This window comes from Fringilla coelebs (assembly GCF_963513975.1).
Source record: "Fringilla coelebs genome assembly, chromosome: 22".
NCBI lineage: Eukaryota > Metazoa > Chordata > Aves > Passeriformes > Fringillidae > Fringilla > Fringilla coelebs.
Window position 1 is genome coordinate 3,148,962 of NC_140048.1, and position 21,433 is coordinate 3,170,394.

The following is a 21,433-nucleotide window of genomic DNA, read 5'->3' on the forward strand; positions in this document are numbered from 1 at the left end:
AATAAATAAGGAGACGAGTGCAGAGTCACCTTTCCTAAAGGAAAACAGGTCCAGGGGAGATGGGATCAGCCCCAGCACCACCTGTACACCCAGGTGTTCTGTGCAGAAGTAGCCAACACAAAACAGGGCAACCCAGAATCTCACACTGCAGGGCCGTGGGGAAGGGGACACATGTGCCACTGAGTTCTTGGAAAACCTTGGACAGAGGCAAGGCCATTCCAGCCACATCCCGGCTCCTGCTGGACCCTCTTGCAGTGCTTGGCTGGCCCTGGCTCCCTCTGGCAGAAATAGGCACCTGTCCAGGTGCTCTTCTCCAGCCACATGTGGGCATTGGCCTCCATCACTGCTCTGGGGCACCCACCACCAGCCAAAGATACAAAGATACAAGAAGAACCCCCAAAATAAACTTCTACAGCTTCAAACCATAAACACAGCAATCTAAAATGACAACGTAAAGCAAAGCAAAAGCCCCCCAGATCCTCACACATGCACTTGGCAGTCATACATGGCACAGCCACTCACCCCCAGGCTTTCCTGAGCACAGAATGTACCACCAGCACCCACAATGATGCCACAGCCCAGGCAGCAGCCAGGAAGCAGCACCCAGACATGGTACACAAGGTGAACAAGCACTGACAGGGACTCAGAGACACCCAGTGATGAGCATTTCAGGAAAGGGAGCACCTTATCCCTGGGGCACTAAGGGGCTGGGTGTTAGGAAGGATGAAAGTTTGACAAGAAATTCTCACAGATATGTATGCTTGGCAGAAAGATTTTTGAATGCAGAATCTGAAGAAGGAATAGAAAGGAAAGCAAGTTTTGATATAGAAGACTAAGAGATGTGTAAATTGACAATTGCTGAGCCAGTTTTGCTGGACAACTAAGAAGGCAAAGGTTATATCAAGATGGAAAGAGGTTTTATGACTTAGAGAAAAGGATAAATCCACCTCAAACAAGAAGATGTTTTTGCCAAACAGAAAGATAGCCAGGCAAACAAATGTGCCAATGTTGCAAGTAGAAAAAAGGTCTCAGAATTTTCCACTGAAAGAAAACTGAAAAATAACTTCTTGCTTAAACTGTAACACACTAACTTTTAGGGATTGGAGAATCGTAACATGAATATGGTAATTATAGTAGTTATGATAGGCTATAGCCAAAAGTAAAGGTATAGATTGGTTCTACTCTTTTAAGATGGACAGAAAAAAAAGTATAAAATTGATTGTAATTGAAATTAAAGGGTCTCCAGGCCTGCCACAAGCTGGAGCTGACAGCTGTAGGCACAGGCACTGTTGTCAATGACCCTGGACTGCTGTAACTTCTTGGGTGGAATAAACTGCATTATGAAGACCCATCTGGAGTCCCACCTCCCGCATTTGGGATCTGACAGCTGGGGCCAGTATCCTGGGAGAGTCACTGCTCAGCACTGGGGGGCAGCAGGGCTGCCCAGCACCTCCCTGACAGCATCATGGGTGGGGGGCTGCCCCAGGGAGGAGTGACCCTGTGCCCCAGCTGGGACCCTGTCCCTTCCCACAGCAGGGCCAGGTGTCCCCACCATGCCCCAGCATGGTGCCAGCACACAAGGAGCAGATGTGGCCATTCCCAGGCAGGACGGTGAGTGCGATAAGAACAGGCAATGGGGCTGAGAAGCCTCTGTGCCAAAGCGTGGGACAGTCCCCACGTGTCAGCAGCAGGCAGGGCCACTCCAAGGTCCCCAGCAGTCCAGACACTATAAGAGGGGTGAACAGCCCCACCATGGCACCTTTGCTCTGCACAACCATGCTGGGAGCCGTCTGTCTCGTCGTGCTGCTGGGCTACGGTAGGTGCAGGGGATGGGGAAGGGTCAGGGCAGGGGGACAGCAGCGTGGGGCCTGCCCTGGCCCTGGGCACGGGCACAGGCAGCCTCTGATGTCCCTTTGCCGGGTGTCACACAGCCTACGGATGCGGTCAGCCGGCCGTGCCACCACAGCTGGGCGCCCGCGTGGTGGGTGGTGAAGACGCTGTAGCCCACAGCTGGCCATGGCAGGTGAGGGGGCACAGGGATGGCCATGGGGACAGGGACGGGGACATTCCTGCTCTGACCCTGTGCCTCTGCCCTTGCAGATCTCGCTGCAGTACAGCCGCTATGGGTCCTGGCACCACACTTGTGGCGGGACCCTCATTGCCCCTCAGTGGGTGCTGACAGCTGCCCACTGCATCAGGTGGGTGTTGGGGTGCTGGGGGGCATCTGTACAAGCAGGATGAGATACCTGAGGGGACTGACACCCCCTGTCTCCCTGGCAGCTCTTCCATGACCTACCGTGTGGTGCTGGGCAAGCAGGACCTGTCAGAGGATGATGAGCCTGGTTCTGTGGCCGTGGGTGTGGAGAAGACAATCGTCCATGAGGACTGGGATTCCTACCTCATCATGTAGGGAATGGGATGCATTAGGGCTGGGTTGTGGGTGGTGTGTGGCCATGGACCTTTGTCCCTATGGACAGGGACTCTGTTCTCACGGCCAGGGACCATGGTTCGTGTCTCCTTGCAGCAACGACATTGCCCTGGTCAAGCTGGCAGAGGAGGTGCAGGAGACTGACACCATCCGTGCCGCCTGCCTGCCGGCTGCTGGCAAGATCCTGCCCAACAACTACCCCTGCTATGTCACCGGCTGGGGACGCATCCGGAGTAAGCAGAGGGTCCCCAGGAGGGTCCCCAGGAAGGGGATGCAGGCAGAGGGTGTGAGGTACAAGCTTTGGCTCTCATTGCAGCCAACGGGCCCCTGGCCACCATCCTGCAGCAGGCTCTGCTGCCCGTGGTGGACTACGAGACCTGCTCCAAGTGGGACTGGTGGGGCAGCCTCGTGCTCGAGACCATGGTGTGCGCCGGCGGCGATGGCGTCGTCTCTGGATGCAATGTGAGTGTGGGCACTGCGCATGGTGGGTGCCCCAATGGTGTGGAACCGTGGGCATTGGGAGGAGAGGGGATGGAACCATGGTGGCAGATGGCCAGGAGGGATGAGGGGAGTGTTGGCAGGGTGCCCAGGACCAATGGCCCACACTGTCTCTCCGCACAGGGCGATTCTGGGGGCCCCCTGAACTGCCAGCGCGATGATGGGATCTGGGAGGTCGACGGCATCGTCAGCTTCGGCTCCGGCCTCAGCTGCAATATGAAAAAGAAGCCGACAGTCTTCACCCGGGTGTCTGCCTACATCGACTGGATCAATGAGGTGGGTGTCCTTTCCCCTGCCCGTCCCCCCACCCCACAGGGGCTGTTCTTGCCCATTGAGGGTCTTACCATGACCCCCCTGTCTCTCTTTGGCAGAAAATGAGCACGAACTGAGGACGCGGCATTGTGGAGATACCATTGTTGAACAAGATAAAAGCAAAAAACGCTGAGCTGGTCTCACTGTTTCTTTGGGGAAGGGGATGTGGTGGAGCTGGGGACACACATCCAGCCCTGGGTCTGCTGATGCCAAGGTTCTGCTTGTGTGCTGGGGAAGGTGTCCCTTGGGCAGTGGGGCTGGGCTGGACTCTATGAAGTCTTTCGCGCACATCCTACAAGACACTTCCAATTCTCAAGCCATGACTGAGGCAAGGAGCTTTAGGCAATTCATTTGATGAGAGAGGGGCTGAAGTTTGTCCAGGTTGTTCAGGGGAGCTCCAGGGAACCCTGCTGGCCCTTGGGGATGATCTGGAACACTTGGTAGCTCCCAGGGGGAGCTTTAGGGGACCTCACTGGCACTGTCCAAATGAGGGCTGACTTTCAAATGGGGGTCTTGAGGGAATTGGGTTGGCCTTGGGGAGCCAACCCAGAGAGAGTCTGACTGGTTTGGGAGGGATCGGGGGTGCCTGCAGGAGCTCTCTTGGAGACGGAGCCTGTTGCCTTCTGTTACAAGGCAAGGCGACCTGGTTCTGAGGAACAGCACGGCGACCCACACTCTCTAGGGTCACTTGGGCCAAAGACAGATGCTGGCATCACTGTGATGGACAGTCAAAGGCCTTTATTGTCTCATCTCGTGAGGTTATATAGGTTTGGGGGTCTATGCTACGTCACCAGGGGTCTTACATTACCTTCTATGGCTAGTGTGGAGTGGAAATTTACTGGGGTTAGTGGAAAGTTACTGGGGCTAGGAGAGTTACATTCCTTGGGTGATCTCTTATCTTAGAGGATTAGGGGGAAAGGAATTCCTGGCTTTCCGTCACATTGCGAGATCTTCCGCGCCACCTGACCCTAACTACTACATCTCCCCCCCCCTTTTTTACAAATGAATGAGGTAGTCATATACATAGGCACTGAAATGAGGTATAAGGTTGTGATTTGACAATGGAAAGGGGTTTGGGAAACCTGAGTAAGTTTTTGCCAGGCAAGTTTTCTTCACAGCATTTGTCACCGGCCTATAAACAGGATGTGGGCCCATTCTAGGCGGGGCTGAACGAATGAGACTAGCTTGTTCAGCAGGCATGGTCTGAAGGTAATAGCTAGAAGTAGCATTGCCAATGGACCTATTAGGGTAGAAATTAGGGTGGTTAGCCATGGTGATTGATTGAGCCAGGACTCAAACCAACCCTGTTGGGCTTTCCTGTCTCTCTGTCTCTGAGCCAGTCTGTTTCAGAGTTCTGCCATGGAGTCTCTAACGACTCCCGTGTGGTCCACGTAGAAGCAGCATTCCTCTTTCAAGGTGGCACACAGGCCTCCTTTTTGCATGAACAGAAGATCCAGTCCTCGCCTGTTCTGCAAGACCACTTCTGAGAGTGAGGAGACCGACTTCTCTAGAAAGGAAATGAATTTCTCGATCCTTTGCAGATCCTTGTCGATGGTCATTTGCAGCTGGGACAGTCCTTGGTGCTGGGTTGCTAGGGCTGAGACACCCGTTCCAGCTGCTCCTAGGCCAAGCAGCATTGCGATAGTTATACCTGTCATTATTTCTCTTTTGTGGAACCGGCTGGGTTCTTCTAAAAGGTGATACGCCTCTTCGTCTGAGTGGTACAGGACCCTAGGAACAATCAGAACTTGGACACAAAAGTCGTTAGAGTAATTGTATTTGGCAAGGAACACACAAGGACTCACTCCAGATCGCTGGCAAACCCACATCTCAAATGCGGATGGGACTACCCACTTATTGTTCTTCCTGTCGGGCTTAACAACTTCGGTGCAGACATTGCCTTTTCGTCTAGCCAGGGTTGCATTGCCAAAGCATCTGCCCTGGCCTGTGACTTGGCTCAGGGTAATTCCTTTGCGGGGGGTGTCCCACCTGCACTGGTGAGGGGCGTCGGCTGTGGAGTAACTGAAAGGGGTGTTTAAAGCAACTCCTTCGTAAAAAGGGGGTTTAACATCGTAACAAAGCCAGCCGGAATCAGTTAGGTTCGGGCTGGATTCGTTCAGGGAAAGGAAGGTAGCTTCTAGCATGGGAAGGATTGGGTCCGATTCCGACCCAGCTAAGTGGTCTATCTGAAAGGCTTCCGCATGGCCGGTCGGGGTATCGGCGACCTTTGTGGGTAGGGTTTTGGGGTAGGTTGTGTTTCTCCCTTTCTGCGAGCTTTTAATCACTTTGTTGGGCCCGACCGCTCGGGGTGCTGATGGTTGGAGCCTGATAATTTGCACATTCACCCACTCTTTCGACCCTTGAAGGACTACTGTCCACGTTTTGCCTATGGCCCAACTAGGGTGATTTGGCTGCAAAACTGTCATGTTGTAGTGAGTGCACTTCCGAAATTTTGGGATTTTATGATGGTTTTGATAGAAATTTCCCTGGAGGAAGACGGGTGTTTCGCAACCGGTGGGTGCCCAGGTGAACTGTAAGAATTTGTCGGGCTCTTGTGGATCCCACCCCGGCCCTGATGGTCTGGCATCTGTGACAATGGTTTCACAGCCCCAGTGCCCACAATATCCCCACCCCGGGTGATTGCAGTAGCTTTTTCCTGGATTTGAGGCTGGGCACCAGTAGGATAGGTACATGTGTGTGGCGTGTGAGGAATAGGGGTCTACCTTTGGTCATCCTGGAAACAGGTCGGTAATGCAAAGCACGAAGGATGTGGTGTTCGGTGTGGTGATTTCTTTGAGCACCTTGTCACTACTAAGGTGTCTCATGACCCACCTGAATGGCTGATGGGGGTAGTGGTCTGGGTTGGCTTGTCCTCTGACGACAAGCCCCAACAGCAAAATCTCGAGTTGTTGCCCTGACCTCCTCAGCCCGCAATTGTGCAGCTTGTTGCTGTGGTATAGCCACCTGGTCGTGTTTCCCCAGCAGTCTGGATAGACTCAAACCATGCAGCTGCTGCCCTTCCCCAGACGCCTGGGCTAATGCAGCTGTGCAATGGTCCTTCCATTCCTGCTTAAATACAATCAAACCACCATCAAAAAGCATACGGCTTATTTGTGTAATGTCAAAAGGGAGCAGGTCGTCATTGCTAAAAAGGCCATCCACAAGAGTGGAAACTATGGCTGAGTTAATCCCCTTTTCTGAAATGGCTATGAGAATTGTTTGCACCTCTTGAGGATTTACCAGAGTATATGTCCTTTGTTGATTTCCCTGTGGTCCGGTAACTCTTACCGGGAAAGCATGTATCACGGCTGCCGGCGCCCAGTTCGCACAAGCTATTTTTATTTTTCCCCAATCAGTAAGTTTGTGTTGCAATTGTTTACCGACTTTATTTAAATCTTTCTTCGGTTTCGCTTGAAACCGCACAAATTCTGTTGTCTCCGTTTCCGAGTCCCAGCCGGACTCGGCCGGCTCTCCGGAACTGTCTGAGCAGCTGTCACTGGACTCAGAGCCGGAAGTGGACTGCCGGTACGCTTCCCGCCCGTCACGCCGTTTTGTGCGGCTTTGACCCCACCCCTCCCCTCGGAGGCAGTGCAGGTCCCGCCCCCTGGGCATGCCCTGCCTCCCGCAGGGGGGGATTTCTCCTTTATATGGTAGCAGCATTGGGCGCGGCTCCTGGTTGGGGGTGCGCCTTCTGCCGCTCCCCCGCACATGCGCACAACTACTCGCGGCTCTGGGCTCTTCCCGCCGCGGGCTGGCTCGCCCCGCCCATCCCCCCCGTCCCCGGCGCCATGATCCGGCGTGTATGGCGGCGGCGGCTGCGTGGCTGGCACATCCGTGCTAGCCGCCCCCTCGGCGTCCCGGGCCTCCCGTGTCAGCTCCCCTCAAAAGGATTTCGCGCGCTGGTGCGCCTCCTGCGCTGAATCGCTGACTGGCGGCGTAGGGACGGGCTGGGAAACCGCGGGTCTTTCAAAGGGTTGAGCGGGGGGGTAGGACCCGGCAGGCTCCGCGGGATGGTCAGGGGGTCCCCTGGGGGGTCTCCTGGGGGCTCCGGGGGTTTTGGGCTTGGGCTCGGAGAGGGGTAAAATGCGCTCGGTCCCCGCGTATCCCCGCTTTCGATCGAATCGCTCTCCGAGATGGTTTGCGTCGCGGCACCAACCCCCAACTGCGGCATGGCTAATAAACAATTTCTCGCCGCTTTCCAAGTTTCTTGCTCTTGTCGAGCTTTTTGCAGAGCCTGGCTAACTCTGCCCCACGATTTAAGGGTTTTCCCTGAGCCCATGGACATAGTCTCCTCTGCTAGGGCTCTCATAAACTTATCCAACGTCTCCGGATGGAGAATGTCTACCGGGCTTCCTATGGCCCCAAGCTCAATCAGCCTCGGTACTATAAGGCATAAATATTTGAGCTCACACTCTATACTCCACTGTGCCACTGCGCGCGGATCCCACTTACGACCTTTGCGACGGCTTCCATGCTCCTCGCTGGTCCCAGAGGGTGTCCCCTCCTCGCTGCAGTCGGTCCCGCCGCTGCAGCCACTGTCTCCAATCCAGGTGAAACCCGTCACCCGAGCTTTTTTCTTCTTTCCTTTTTCGGGTTTCAGCACCAGTTATGTTGCCTTCTGTTACAAGGCAAGGCGACCTGGTTCTATGGAGCAGCACTGCGACCCAAACTCTCCCAGGGTCGCTCGGGCCAAAGACAGACGCTGGCATCAGTATGATGGACGGTCAAAGGCCTTTATTGTCTCATCTCGTGAGGTTATATAGGTTTGGGGGTCTACACTACGTCACCAGGGGTCTTACATTACCTTCTATGGTTAGTGAGGAGTGGAAATTTACTGGGGTTAGTGGAAAGTTACTGGGGCTAGGGGAGTTTACATTCCTTGGGTGATCTCTTATCTTAGAGGATTAGGGGGAAAGGAATTCCTGGCTTTCCGTCACATCGCGAGATCTTCCGTGCCACCTGACCCTAACTACTACAGAAGTACAAACAGTGTGCCCGGGACAAGAGATTCTTTTCCAGGTATACTGCATGGACTTACCATTTTCCTTTCAAAGGTAACTCCAATCACACAAGCCTTTCTACTCCCAAAGAATCACAAGGAACAGATTCCTCTCCACCCTACAGCAATGTGGGCTCAAGCTGTGGGACCAAGCAAGCCTACCATCGAGTGCAGTCTTACCTGCAGAGGAGAGAAGATCCGCCTACCGAGGATGCTGGACACCGGTGCTGACGTGACCATCATCGCTCGCTCAGATTCGCGAGCACGCTGGGATCTACAACCTGCTGCAGGCAGGATTTCAGGGATTGGTGGAGCTACGCTATCCATGCGAAGCAAGAACAACATCCTTCTCGAAGGGCCTGAAGGCAAGTTGGCAATCATCCGCCCATTTGTGGTAAGGGCTCCCATCACCCTTTGGGGCAGGGATGCTTTATCCCAGTGGGGGGCTTCCCTAGGTATTCCCACTCGGGATTTCTAACCAGGGCCACTGAGGAGTGCGCACTGCGAGAAACCCCTCATGTCACCTGGAAATGCCATGACCCAATCTGGATTGAACACTGGCCCCTCTCTAATGTTAAGCTGCCTGCACCACAAGCCCTCATGGACAAACAGCTCACCAAAGGCCACATCGTTGAGACCACCAGCCCTTGGAACTCTCCAGTCTTCATACTACCAAAGCCTGGAACGACAGGTGGAGGCTCCTCCACAACCTTCGCAAAATCAAGAGGGTTGTCAGAACTCAAGACATCCCTTTGGGAGTCTGGAGTTGCCAGGACCCCTGCCAGGGGGCTCAGAGACCCTGGCACACAGCCCAGAACACCAGTGGGTTCAATTATGAACCGTGAAGCAAACTGCCAGCTTTACATGAAGATATAAAACCCACAGCAACTTAAATAGTGTAATAATAAATTTATCACAGGGTGTAAATGTAGGTTTTGGGATTTTAGTATAAGAGTTATGGGGACAAGATGGAGGGACTTGGGCGTGTTTAGCCTTTCTTCTTCTTCTCTACCTCCACCCTCAGTGGTGATGTTGGCACTTTTAGATTGGTTTAGAGTAGAAGCTCACTGTCTAACATAGGTGATAGCTATTGGAAAATAATTTTAAACATGTTATACATAGTTTTTAGTATATAAAGATAACACCGCCCTGGGGGCAGGCAGAGTGCCTGGAACTGTCCTGCTGAGTGGACCTCGGCAGGACAGGAGAAAAAATTTTATAGATAAGATTTAATAAACAACTCCAAGACCGAAAACTGAAGAGCTTCAACTCATCCTTTGAACACACGGGCTGAAACAGAGACTTTTAACACATCTCGGGGTCACAAAGCTTGGCGATCTTCCCAGACAAGGTCATCGAGGACATGGGCCCCCTCCAGCCTGGCCTGCCCTCCTCATCAATGCTGCCCAGAGACTGGACACTTGCTATCATAGATATTAAGGACTGTTTCTTCAGCATTCCACTGCGTCCCTAGGACGCTCCACAGTTTGCTTTCTCCATCCCCTCTCTTAACAAAGAGGCCCCACTCAGATACCATTGGTGTTTTTTACCTCAGGGACTAAAAAACAGCCCCACTATATGCCAGTGGTACATGGCTCACATCTGTCTCCCATTCAGAAACTATTTCCAAATGCTATCATCCACCCGTATATGGATGATATCCTAGTTTGTGCATCAGATAAAAATTACTCAGACGAAGCAGTTAAAAGGACCATTGAAACCATAGAAAAGGCAGGATTTGAGATTCGTGAGGACAAAATACAGTACACCAACCCATGGGCTTACTTTGGAGTCGAGATCCAGGAAAGGATCATTGTACCCTGGCAGCTTGCCATCCGAGACGACCCAAAACCCCTGAGAGACTTACACAGCCTGTGCGGATCCATCAACTGGGTATGTCCACTGCTAGGAATTACAACAGAGGACCTTGCTCCCCTGTTCAACCTTCTTCGTGGCAAGGAAGAGCTGGACTCTCCATGCATTCTCACGACAGAAGCCCAAGGTGCCATCACCAAGGTCCAGGAAGCCCCATCTTCACGCAAAGCCCATTGCTTTGAGTCCAGCCTGCCTTTCCAGTTCTTCATCCTGGGAAAAGCACCTTGACTCTATGGACTGATTTTCCAATGTGACTTTCAGCTTCAAGACCCTTTGCTGATACTGGAATGGACTTTTACAAATAACCAACCTACAAAGACAATTACCACCTTCCAGGAAATCATGGCACATTTAATACAAAAGGCCAGAACTCGCCTCCGCTCCCTTGCAGGGTGTGAGTTCACATGCATATACTTGCCACTGACCACTGGGGACTTGGAGAATTTGCTCCAGACCAATGAAAACCTCCAGTTTGCCCTAGATAGCTATACAGACCAAATTTCAGTTCAGGTCCCAAAACACAAACTTTTTAATCCTGATGTAACCTTTCATCTGACCCCAAAATTAGTCCAAAGTAGAGCACCTCTCAAAGCTCTAACCATCTTTACAGATGGCTCAGGGTCATCCCACAAGTCTGTAAGGACGTGGAATGACCCTCAAACACAAAAATGGGAATCTGACATACAAATAGTGGAGGAATCTCCATAAATTGCGTAGTTAGCAGCTGTTGTCAGAACTTTTGGAAAGTTCAAAAACTAATCTTAATCTGGTCACAGTTTCAGCCTATGTTGCTGGCATAGCTATGAGAGCAGAATATGCTCTTTTCAAAGAGGTTTCCAATCCAAAGTTGTACCAATTGATTTCTAAATTAATACACTTAATCTCCCACAGAAAGCAACCTTACCATATAATGCATGTGAGATCGCATACTGACCTCCCAGGTATCATTGCAGAAGGGAACAGGAAAGTGGATGCATTAGCCATGGCAGTAGAAACTGCCAATATTCCTAACATCTTTGCCCAGGCAAAGTTGTCAGATGCATTTTTTCATCAAAATGTACCTGCCCTTATCAGAACATTCAAGCTTGGAAAAGATCAGGCAAAAGCTATTGTTGCTACATATTCGAACTGTCAAAACTATCAGACACCATCTGTGGGGACGGCAGTCAATCCCCGAGGTCTGAACAGCTGCCAGCTGTGGCAGACAGATGTGACTCACTCCACACCTTTTGGAAGGTCAAAATATGTGCAGGATCAGTTGACATGTTTTCAGGAGCAGTATTTGCATCATCACATCCAGGAGAAACTGCATGGGACACAATAAAACACTTTCTCCTTGCTTTTGCCACCCTAGGAGTACCAAAGGAGATCAAAACAGATAATGGACCTGCCTATACCTCCCGTAAATTAAAGAGTTCTTCAGTGAATGGGGAATAGCACACAAGACAGGCATGCCTGCAAACCCCACAGGACAATCCGTCATGGAAAGGACACATCAAACCCTCAAAAGAGTCCTCAATCAACAGAACATAGACACGAGAATCACATCTCCAGTGGAAAGGCTTTGCAAGGCTCTCTGTCTCATCAACTTCCTGAACTGTACAGCATCAGAGCCTGATCCACCAATACTTCACCACTTTGCAAATACCACCCAAGCAAAGCTCACTGAGAAACCACCCGTGCTCATGAAGGACCCCGAAACACACCAAATTTCTGGGGCTTTCCAGTTGATTACCTGGGGCCAAGGATATGTGTGCCTGCTACTACCCTCTGGTCCAAGATGGTACCCAGGAAAAAACATAAAACCATACCTAGGCACTGCAAACACACAGATGGTGACAAGAATTCTCCTAAGTCAAACACAAGACCTCCCCAAAACCAAACCAGCTCTGCCTGGAGACAAAGACGTGGCTGTATACCCACAAACAGAGGAACAGACTGCCCTGTCACATGACAGAAGACAAAAAAGAAAGCTGAATAACATTCTGCTGCATCAAACCATAGACAGCCTGAACACAAAAGTGTTCTCTGAATTATATGTCGTTACGCCTTTTCCACCTCAAAAACCCCTATTATTCCCTTTTCCCAACTCTTTTTCAAAACCCCTTAACCTCATACACACTCCCCCTCCCTTAGCTTAGGGAAAAAAAAAAAGGGGGTGGGGGTGGGAGGAGGAGAAGGAACAGAGAAAAGAACAAGGGAGTAAACCCTCCCCTCCCACCATAAAGACAACAAATTTTGCTTATATTCCCTATCAGAAGCCCTATTCCTGTCCAAAGATGAAAAATATCTCCGTTGGCGCTGCTCTCACTGCTGCCTGGATGTTCTTCACCGTACCGTGTGCCTTCGGCTGGATTAGCCCACAGCCTAGCCATAATGTTTGGGTAACCTTAGCAAAGACATTAAAACAGGATAACCTGTGTCTATCCATGGGAAGCATTGATAACCCACTTTCCACATGTCTAGTAGGAATTCCCTTTGTAGCAGATGATTGGCCTGTCTATAACTCAGAGCTCCTCCGCACCACAGGTAAGAGACCCAACCTGGCAGATACTTGGGACGAGTGGACAAAAATGCTGCCCAATGCTCTAGAGGAACCCCAAGAATTTGACCTGCTGGGGTCCTCCAAGGCTGCATACTGTGTCAAATTTTACTTTAGATGCCTGAAAAACAATTGGCCAGAAATTGACCAGACAAAAAACACATACCAAAAAAACATATCACCCATTAACAAAGCCTTTAACTATCCCGAATTGGTGTAATTACACTGCTCGTGTGATCTCTGTGTCCTCTCTCCACCCCAAAATATTACCCAAGGGAACGTTTCTCATCTGTGGTGACAGAGTGTGGGCTGGGATCCCCTCCCAACTACAGGGAGGTCCCTGTGTCCTTGGAAAGCTTTCTGCCCTCACTCCAAACATCACCCTGTTACATAATGGGAAAAAAGAAAATGAATTAAAATGACACAAAAGGTCCTACACTGAATTTTGTGATCCCAAACTATATGATTGGAACAAACCCAAAAAGATTGCCGTCTCCCTGTTCCTACCATGGGTAGTTGCAGCTAAAGCCCTTGGTGAAATAAATCACCTTGGGTGCTGGCTCAGTAAACAAGCTAACGCTACAGCTGCTGCTCTGAGCGATCTCTTAAAGGAAGCAGAAACCACAAGACATGCTTCACTCCAGAATCGAGCTGTGATTGACTTCCTGCTGCTTGCCCACGGACACGGCTGTGAAGACTTCAAAGGGATGTGCAGCTTCAGTCTCTCTTCATGCTCAGAATCCATCCATGTGAACATCCAGAAACTGAAAAATCTCGTACAGGACTTGAAAGTAGAAAAAACCCCAGACTGAGTCAATGATCTTTTCGGTCAATGGGGATTAACAGTATGGGTTGCATCTTTGGTTAAGGGAATGTTGTGGATTCCCCTTGTAGTTGTTATTGTATTAGCTATGTTCTCATGCTTTGTTCACTGTTTCAAGAGAACTATAGGGAATGACTTTTTTCTAAAAACAGAAAGTGGAGTTGTAGCAGGCTCCAGGCCTGCTAGGGCCCCGTGGAGGGAAGAAGCTTAAAATGCCAAGTCACAATGAAATAGCAAAAGAAGCCGCTCTCTCTTCTGCCTTTCGGACCCCAGCTTATCTCTCTGTTACCCATAGGTAACTTCCCTTTAACCCCTGCTATTGTGTTATAAATTAGAAGCTTGACTAGGCCAATATTCAAGCAACAATCAATTTATTAATAAATTATGGTAAAGTATGAGCAAAACAGCACTGGGTACAGTGGAGGCAGTTTTCCCTCCAACTGCACACCAATATTTGGGCTTACAGGTATTTATAGGGGTACTCAGAAGCTCTCTCAGCAGTTTCTATTTCTACTTGTTTACATCACAATTCTGTACACTATCGTGATTTAGTTTTTCTCAGGATGTGTCCCAAAAAGGAGGACTCCCAGATGGTGGTGGCTGCCTCCGAAATGTTGGTCCAGTTTCCGCAAGAACAATGACGAATCCCATCTGGTGAAGTCCAGCTCCCCAGATGTGGGTCCCCCTTGTTATCACAAGGACTGTCAGTGATGCCCAGCTTCCCTTGGTGAAGTTGTAAATCCTTGAGAGGATGTCCATCTTCCTTTCTCAAGCTGTTTTTCTCAGTTTTGTTAAGGACTGAGATAAGCACATTTCCTTTCTATACATTCCAAAGCTATAGTTTCAAGGATACAAACAATATTCCAAAATTATACCTAAAAAGGTTACCATTACAGCACTCTTTAAGGCCTGACTACAAGCAAAGAGCAACATCCTGAATGCTGTAATTCAAATGCTCCTAAATCAATCCAGGTTAATTGCAAACAAAAGATAGGTTCAAGGGCCTTCTTCCATGCTTTACTTTCCTCAGTTATTATTAGAATTTGCAGTCGTCCCATGGTTGGTGTCCACACATATCACAATCACAAATACATACATTGCCTGGCTGTACCTGACACAAAACACAGCTTTGTATTTCACATATACCAGTTTGACTAGGGCTAGGTGTCCCCTCAGGGCTTTAGATCTGCATGAACTGTGGCTTTTAAATGCTGGGTTGCTCCTTCCAATACTTGAAAGTGCCTGGGGTGCTTCAGCCAGGGACCACTGTGGGGGTGTGAGTGTCCCCAATGACTCCGGTACAAAATCTGAATGCATGAAGATTCCCCACTATGTTTACACATCCCTCCCCCACAAAACTGGGGGGAATGACAGCACAAAAAGTTTAACTGCAGCTATCCGCCCATCAGGCCCTGTTATTTGCACCGAGTGCTGGCTTCGCAGGCTTTTGCTTTTCCCATCCACTCGGGAGAGTTAATGGCCAATCACTGGGCCATTGGCTTTTTGAGATAACAGTCACATTGGCTCTTGTATCAATGAGTCCTGTTAGGAGTGTCTCTGCCTTTCAGAGTCATTTTTCATTGGCATGTGGGACACTGAGACCTGTGGGACCCCTGTAGAACCAAACCCCCCCTCCCTCTTCTCAGTTATCAGGGATGCAAATAGGGGTGCTGCCAGGGAAAATATGAGTTTGGCTATTGTAAATATTTTTTCCTGATGTCCAGGAGGAATGATGAGGAGGACTCCATGTTGTCAGAAGGCTAATTTATTACTTTATTATACTATATTATGAGTCAAAACAACTCACACCGGAGTCCAATCAAGGAATCACCTTGGGTAAACAATCTCCAAACACATTCCACATGAGCACAACACAGGAGAAGCAAATGAGATAAGAATTGTTTTCCTTTTTTCTGAGGCCTCTCACTGCCTTTCAGCTCCCCAGGAGAAAAACCCTGGCCAAAAGAACAAATGTTCAGGGAATGTGAATGCCATATTGGGCTATACTGCTTCTGGCCAGGACTACACAGGGCGGCTGGGGAGTCCATGCCAGGAGTTGTTATTAATAAAAAAAGAGTTACCCATTTTTTAAAAAGGGTTGCAGAGTTATAAGTTGAGTTGGGAGCTGATTGCTGGCCAAAAGACTTCTTTTGTTAGCTGCATGTTGTAATCACCTGTTAGGAGTCCGTTGTTAACTCTCTGTTGTTGAGAATTCTCCTTTCATCTGTACCATCCTTGCCTGCTGCCAGGAGGATGGCATCCACCCCCGGATGGTGAGGGGGGGGACATTGGAGTATATGCAAAGTAACCTCAGACCCAGAATGCAATGAGACAGGACCCCCACCACATCCAGGAAAAGACCCCTAAAGCAATGAGCCAACCCAGAATTAGGAGATCGAGGTGATGTCTGGATATCAGGGACAAGGTCCAGAGCCAGCAGAGATGCTGAAAACCGTTGTTGCCCCTCACCTCCAAAAATGTCGGTCGGAGCCAGGGACCCTGAAAGGCAAACCAAAAAGTGAACACGGGGTATACCCCCACTGCTCTCGTGAGGACAGGACCCCCAGCTCTGCCTCCCAGAGGACAGAGCTGCACTTTGCTTCTCCTCCAAGTCACTCCCGGGAGTGGCGGCAGGGGGACCACAGACCTGTCAAGCCTTTCCACCTGAGCTGATCACTTTTAATAAAAGCATTAAAAAGGAGAAAGATCTCCTGCTCTATTTATTTCAGGAGTCAGAGCCAATAGCTCCAGGGAGAACAAACAAAGAATGTATACACTGTCCAGGCGGTCTGAAGACCCCTGTGGGAAGGAAATGAACAGATGAATCAAGCAACGCTGCTGTGTTGGAGAGTGCCAGGTCCATTCTTGGACTGCTTGGGGGTGGCTGGTCAGTGACGGTCCAGCCCGAGCTGCCTGCGCTCTGGTGAAGGCTGCATGGGGCAGCGGCAGGGCTGAGGCTTGGTCTGCTCTGAGGCATCAGCTGGGGCACCTCCTTCCTTGCATGGTGCCACACTCCAGCTCCAGTTTCCCGGTACTGGACGCCCTTCAAAATCATACTTAGACCAACACTGATTACGGGACCGAGGGCAAATACTGGGAGTTTTGGATCTGGCCTTGTGAAAAGCACATTTAACATGATTGGCTCTTTGCAGATAATAAAAAGGAATACTACATTTGTTATGTTGTTTGAATTAGTAGTACTGTATTTTTTAAGTAGTGTGGTAAATATAGTTTTAAGTTATAACATAATGTTAAAATAGAAACTATGCGATGTAAGACACTGTTTCAACTAGCTGTAGAAAGGGATGAGATAATCAAGAAATTCTTTGCACAGAGATAACAGCAACAAGACCCCTAAATTCAAGAGAAGAATTATTGCCTCCTTATCAGAAAAGACCAACTTTATTCCATCTCCTTCCTGCCCGTGAGGAGCCAAGAGGATTAAGGGGGAGAAGCTGACAATAACTAGAGAACACCCTCTGTTTGAAAAGAATTTATGCATCAGGTATGAGATATATGACTATGAAACAGGCAATTGCTTTTAAGGGTTAGTCCTTTGTTAGCAGGGGCGCTTTAGGGGCTTAATTGCCCAGGAAGCATCTGGATGTCCGTATTTCTTTGCTTTTTATTGTCCTAACTCTGATTGTCCAAATTCTTATTGCTCTTATTTTTATTACTGTGAAAAATGCCAGTTTCTTTTTAAAATTTAAGAAGTTTAATAGTAATAAAATGATTATAAAAATAGCAATATAATTAGAGTAATAAACACTTGAACAATTGGGATTAGGACAATACGAGACAATAAAAACAAAGAGTTACGGATGGTCTGGGTACCTCTTTCTGGGCAAAATAAGCCCAAAAAAGGACACACGTTAACAGAGGATTAACCCTTAAAAGCAACAGCCTGTTGTACATTCATACATCTCATACATGATGCATAAATTCCATTAAAACAAAGGATTCTGTCTGGTCAGTGTCACGTTCTTCCTCTGAATCCTAATGGCAGCTTCAGGGCTGAGCGAGGCAGGAAGAAATCAATAAGACAGCAATAAATTCTTTTTCTCTGAAAGATTTAGGTGTCCTGTGGCTGCTATCTCAGCACAAGTCCTCTCTTAAAAAAGTATCTTACATAGCATAGTTTCTATTTTACCATTATGTTATAACCTAAAACCATATTTAACACACTACTTGAAAAAATTAATACAGCACAACTTTCTAACATAACACATATAATATTCATTTCAATATTTGCAAAAAGCCAATCATAAAATATACATTTTTACCAATTGCTATTTTTATAACCATTTTATTACTATTAAACTTTTAAAATTTTAAAACAAGTGATTGACATTTTTCACAGGCCTCCCCCTTTTGGAAACAGTCCTTTTGCAAATGCCAAGATTTCCTACACAGAAAGAAAGTTTGGGTGTCCCCCTCCTTAATAGTCTTTTTCTTTAGTTGAATCCATTTACCATGAGGGTCAGAAGGGAATGGATCAGTCTCATAATCTATCAGCCCTGGATCAAAGGGTTCCCCCTCCTCACTGCTAGAGCCACAGTCAGCAATACAAACTGCTAACAACCATGAGAAAGTGAGAAAGGATGCCCGCCCCTCCTTTGTCTAGGCAGGGGTGAGGCTGATGGCTGCGGCTGCTCTTCAGTTGGAGAGGTGCCAGTTTCAGGTGAGCCGGGATAGTCAGAGTGAGGAGAGACAGAGTGGGGTAGGAGGCCAGCAGCATCCAGCCGCTCTAGCTTTTTCAATGTCTTAGAAGGTGTTCTCCAGGATGAGAGTAAAAGTGACTTAAGGTCCTGCTTTGCACTGGCACCCACGATGATGCCACAGCCAAGGCAGCAGCCAGGAAGCAGCACCCAGACATGGTACACAAGGTGAACAAGCACTGACAGGGACTGAGAGACACCCAATGACGAGCATTTCAGGAAAGGGAGCACCTTATCCCTGGGGCACTGAGGAGCTAGGGGGCAGAGAGTGTCCTGGGGGAGTCTGTGTTCATAGCTGTGGGGCAGCAGGGCTGCCCAGCACCTCCCTGACAGCATCATGGGTGGGGGGCTGCCCGACAGCTGTGCTCCAGCAGGGACCCCGTCCCTTCCCACAGCAGGGCCCAGTGTCACCACCAGGTCCCAGCATGGTGCCAGCACACAAGGGGCAGATGTGGCCATTCCCAGGCAGGACAGTGAGTGCGATAACAGGCCACGGGGCTGAGGAGCCCCTGTGCCCACAGCATGGGACAGTCCCCATGTGTCAGTGGCAGACAGGGCCACTCCAAGGTCCCCAGCAGTCCAGACCTTGGGGTGAGCAGAGGGGTGAGCAGAGGGGTGAGCAGAGGGGTGAGCAGCCCCACCATGGCACCTTTGCTCCGCACAACCATGCTGGGAGCCGTCTGTCTCGTCGTGCTGCTGGGCTACGGTAGGTGCAGGGGATGGGGAAGGGTCAGGGCAGGGGGACAGCAGCGTGGGGCCTGCCCTGGCCCTGGGCACGGGCACAGGCAGCCTCTGATGTCCCTTTGCCGGGTGTCACACAGCCTACGGATGCGGTCAGCCGGCCGTGCCACCACAGCTGGGCGCCCGCGTGGTGGGTGGTGAAGACGCTGTAGCCCACAGCTGGCCATGGCAGGTGAGGGGGCACAGGGATGGCCATGGGGACAGGGATGGGGACATTCCTGCTCTGACCCTGTGCCTCTGCCCTCGCAGATCTCGCTGCAGTATAGCCGCTATGGGTCCTGGCACCACACTTGTGGCGGGACCCTCATTGCCCCTCAGTGGGTGCTGACAGCTGCCCACTGCATCAGGTGGGTGTTGGGGTGCTGGGGGGCATCTGTACAAGCAGGATGAGATACCTGAGGGGACTGACACCCCCTGTCTCCCCGGCAGCTCTTCCATGACCTACCGTGTGGTGCTGGGCAAGCAGGACCTGTCAGAGGATGATGAGCCTGGTTCCGTGGCCGTGGGTGTGGAGAAGACAATCGTCCATGAGGATTGGGACTCCGAGCTCATCATGTAGGAGATGGAATATATCCTTTGTTGTCCAGGGTGGAGGGCAGCAAAGCTGGGGACTGCTTCCTCCTGGTTCATATCCCCCTGTAGCAACAACATTGCCCTGGTCAAGCTGGCAGAGGAGGTGCAGGAGACTGACACCATCCGTGCTGCTTGCCTGCCAGCTGCTGGCAAGATCCTGCCCAACAACTACCCCTGCTATGTCACCAGCTGGGGACGCATCAGGAGTAAGCAGACGGTCCCCAGGAGGGTCCCCACGGGTTCCTGGGCAGGGGGTGTGCAGAATGTGAGGTCTGACTGTCCTTGCAGCCAACGGTCCCCTCGCTGATGCCCTGCAGCAGGCTCTGCTGCCCGTGGTGGACTACGAGACCTGCTCCAAGTGGGACTGGTGGGGCAGCCTCGTGCTCGAGACCATGGTGTGCGCCGGCGGCGACGGCGTCGTCTCCGGATGCAATGTGAGTGTGGGCACTGCTGGGTGGCACATGCCCCCAGCCCAGAGTAGGATTGGGAGTGGTGCTGGAGCAGTGCAGGGCAACAGGTTCCATGAGAAGCACAGGGGGGGAGGGGATGGAGTTGTGGTGGTGTGTTGGAATAGATGAGCCAAGACTCCATTTTCTTCATGCAGAAAGCAAATTCTTTATCCACAAAACTCATATCAGAAGGCACTGTGTTAATCCTAACTGCAATACAATAAAATTCAGTTCACTGTTTGGTAAGTGCTATTGAATAAGTCTTCCAAATTTTCTCTCTCTATGTATGTTTCCGTTTTCCCTCTGTGAGTTCTCATGGGAAAATCTTATTGTTTACAGAAGTGCATTTTTTTTTCATCCTCAGAATAGATTGTTGTGTTAAATGAACTTCTCATTCGCAAAATAGCTTCACATAGGAACTTGCAGATCACTTGTCAGCTGAACTTTGAAGAAATGACAGGCCAGCTTTGGCAATTTTAGCAGAGCGAGGTCTGATTTCATAAGGCCTTTCTTTTATAATTCTACCTGTCTATGACAGTGGTGGGTGCTGTGTGGGATGTGGGGTGTGCCAACGGGGTGCCCAGGACCAATGGCCCACACTGTCTCTCCGCACAGGGCGATTCTGGGGGCCCCTGAACTGCCAGCGCGATGATGGGATCTGGGAGGTCGACGGCATCGTCAGCTTCGGCTCCAGCTTGAGCTGCAGTATGAAAAAGAAGCCGACAGTCTTCACCCGGGTGTCTGCCTACATTGACTGGATCAACGAGGTGGGTGCCCCTTCCTCTGCCCCCATGCAGGTTGGCCACACTGCCCCTGCCCTGCCAGCGGTCTCACCATGAGCCTCCCCGTGTCTTTCTTTGGCAGAAATGAGCGAGAACTGAGGACACAGCATGGAGCACAAGCACTGAGAGTGATAAAGGCAATAGTGCTAAGCTGGTCTCACATGGCTCTTTCGAGGGGACATGGTGAAGCAGAACCAGGGGGCTGTACCTTGTTGTCCTGCGCTTCTACCTGTGTGCTGGGGAGAGCCCCCACGTTGTGCAGTGAGGCTGGGCAGGCTCCTGGGGAGCCTAAAGTGGGCAGAGATGCCCCACAAGTTACTCCCTGCTAAGAGTAGATCCATGGCCACCAACAAGCCAAAGGGTTCAAGGCTTGACTGGTGGTTTGATGGAAGAGTGGCTGGAATCTGGCCTGGTGGTCCTGGGGGGCTATAGGGAACTTGGGGAGGGGCTACAGAGCCCCTAGTTGGCCCAAGGAGGTTTTAGGTGTCTTGGCCAGTGCTGGGATGTTTCAGGGGATCTTGCTGGTAACTGGGCTACTTGATGGCAGCAGATTTATAAATGGGGGTGTTGAGGTAACTGGGTTGGTCCTGGGGGTCATTCCACAGCCCCACCACACTCCCTCCCCCACCTGTGCTGCCAGAGTGCTCCCACTCTGTTCCCACCTCTGCCAGAGATGCTCTGGGGAAGGAGCAG

The 21,433-nt window shown here is 50.5% G+C and overlaps 1 protein-coding gene and 1 pseudogene across 2 annotated transcripts; both read left to right on the forward strand.

Annotated features, from left to right (window-relative positions):
• Positions 1-1,776: 1,776 nt before the first annotated feature.
• LOC311162146 (chymotrypsin-C-like) lies at positions 1,777-3,315 on the forward strand (the record flags this gene model as incomplete). Its single annotated transcript, XM_084220332.1, has 8 exons — positions 1,777-1,816; positions 1,932-2,023; positions 2,101-2,198; positions 2,281-2,406; positions 2,525-2,661; positions 2,745-2,890; positions 3,050-3,202; positions 3,298-3,315. The coding sequence occupies 8 exons, from the start codon at positions 1,777-1,779 to the stop codon at positions 3,313-3,315; spliced, it is 810 nt and encodes a 269-aa protein (XP_084076458.1).
• Positions 3,316-18,861: 15,546 nt separating this feature from the next.
• LOC311162179 (chymotrypsin-C-like) lies at positions 18,862-20,828 on the forward strand (annotated as a pseudogene). The gene is made up of 8 exons: positions 18,862-18,901; positions 19,017-19,108; positions 19,186-19,283; positions 19,366-19,491; positions 19,579-19,715; positions 19,798-19,943; positions 20,574-20,725; positions 20,823-20,828. The product of its transcript is annotated as a chymotrypsin-C-like (transcript).
• The last annotated feature ends 605 nt before the right edge of the window (positions 20,829-21,433 follow it).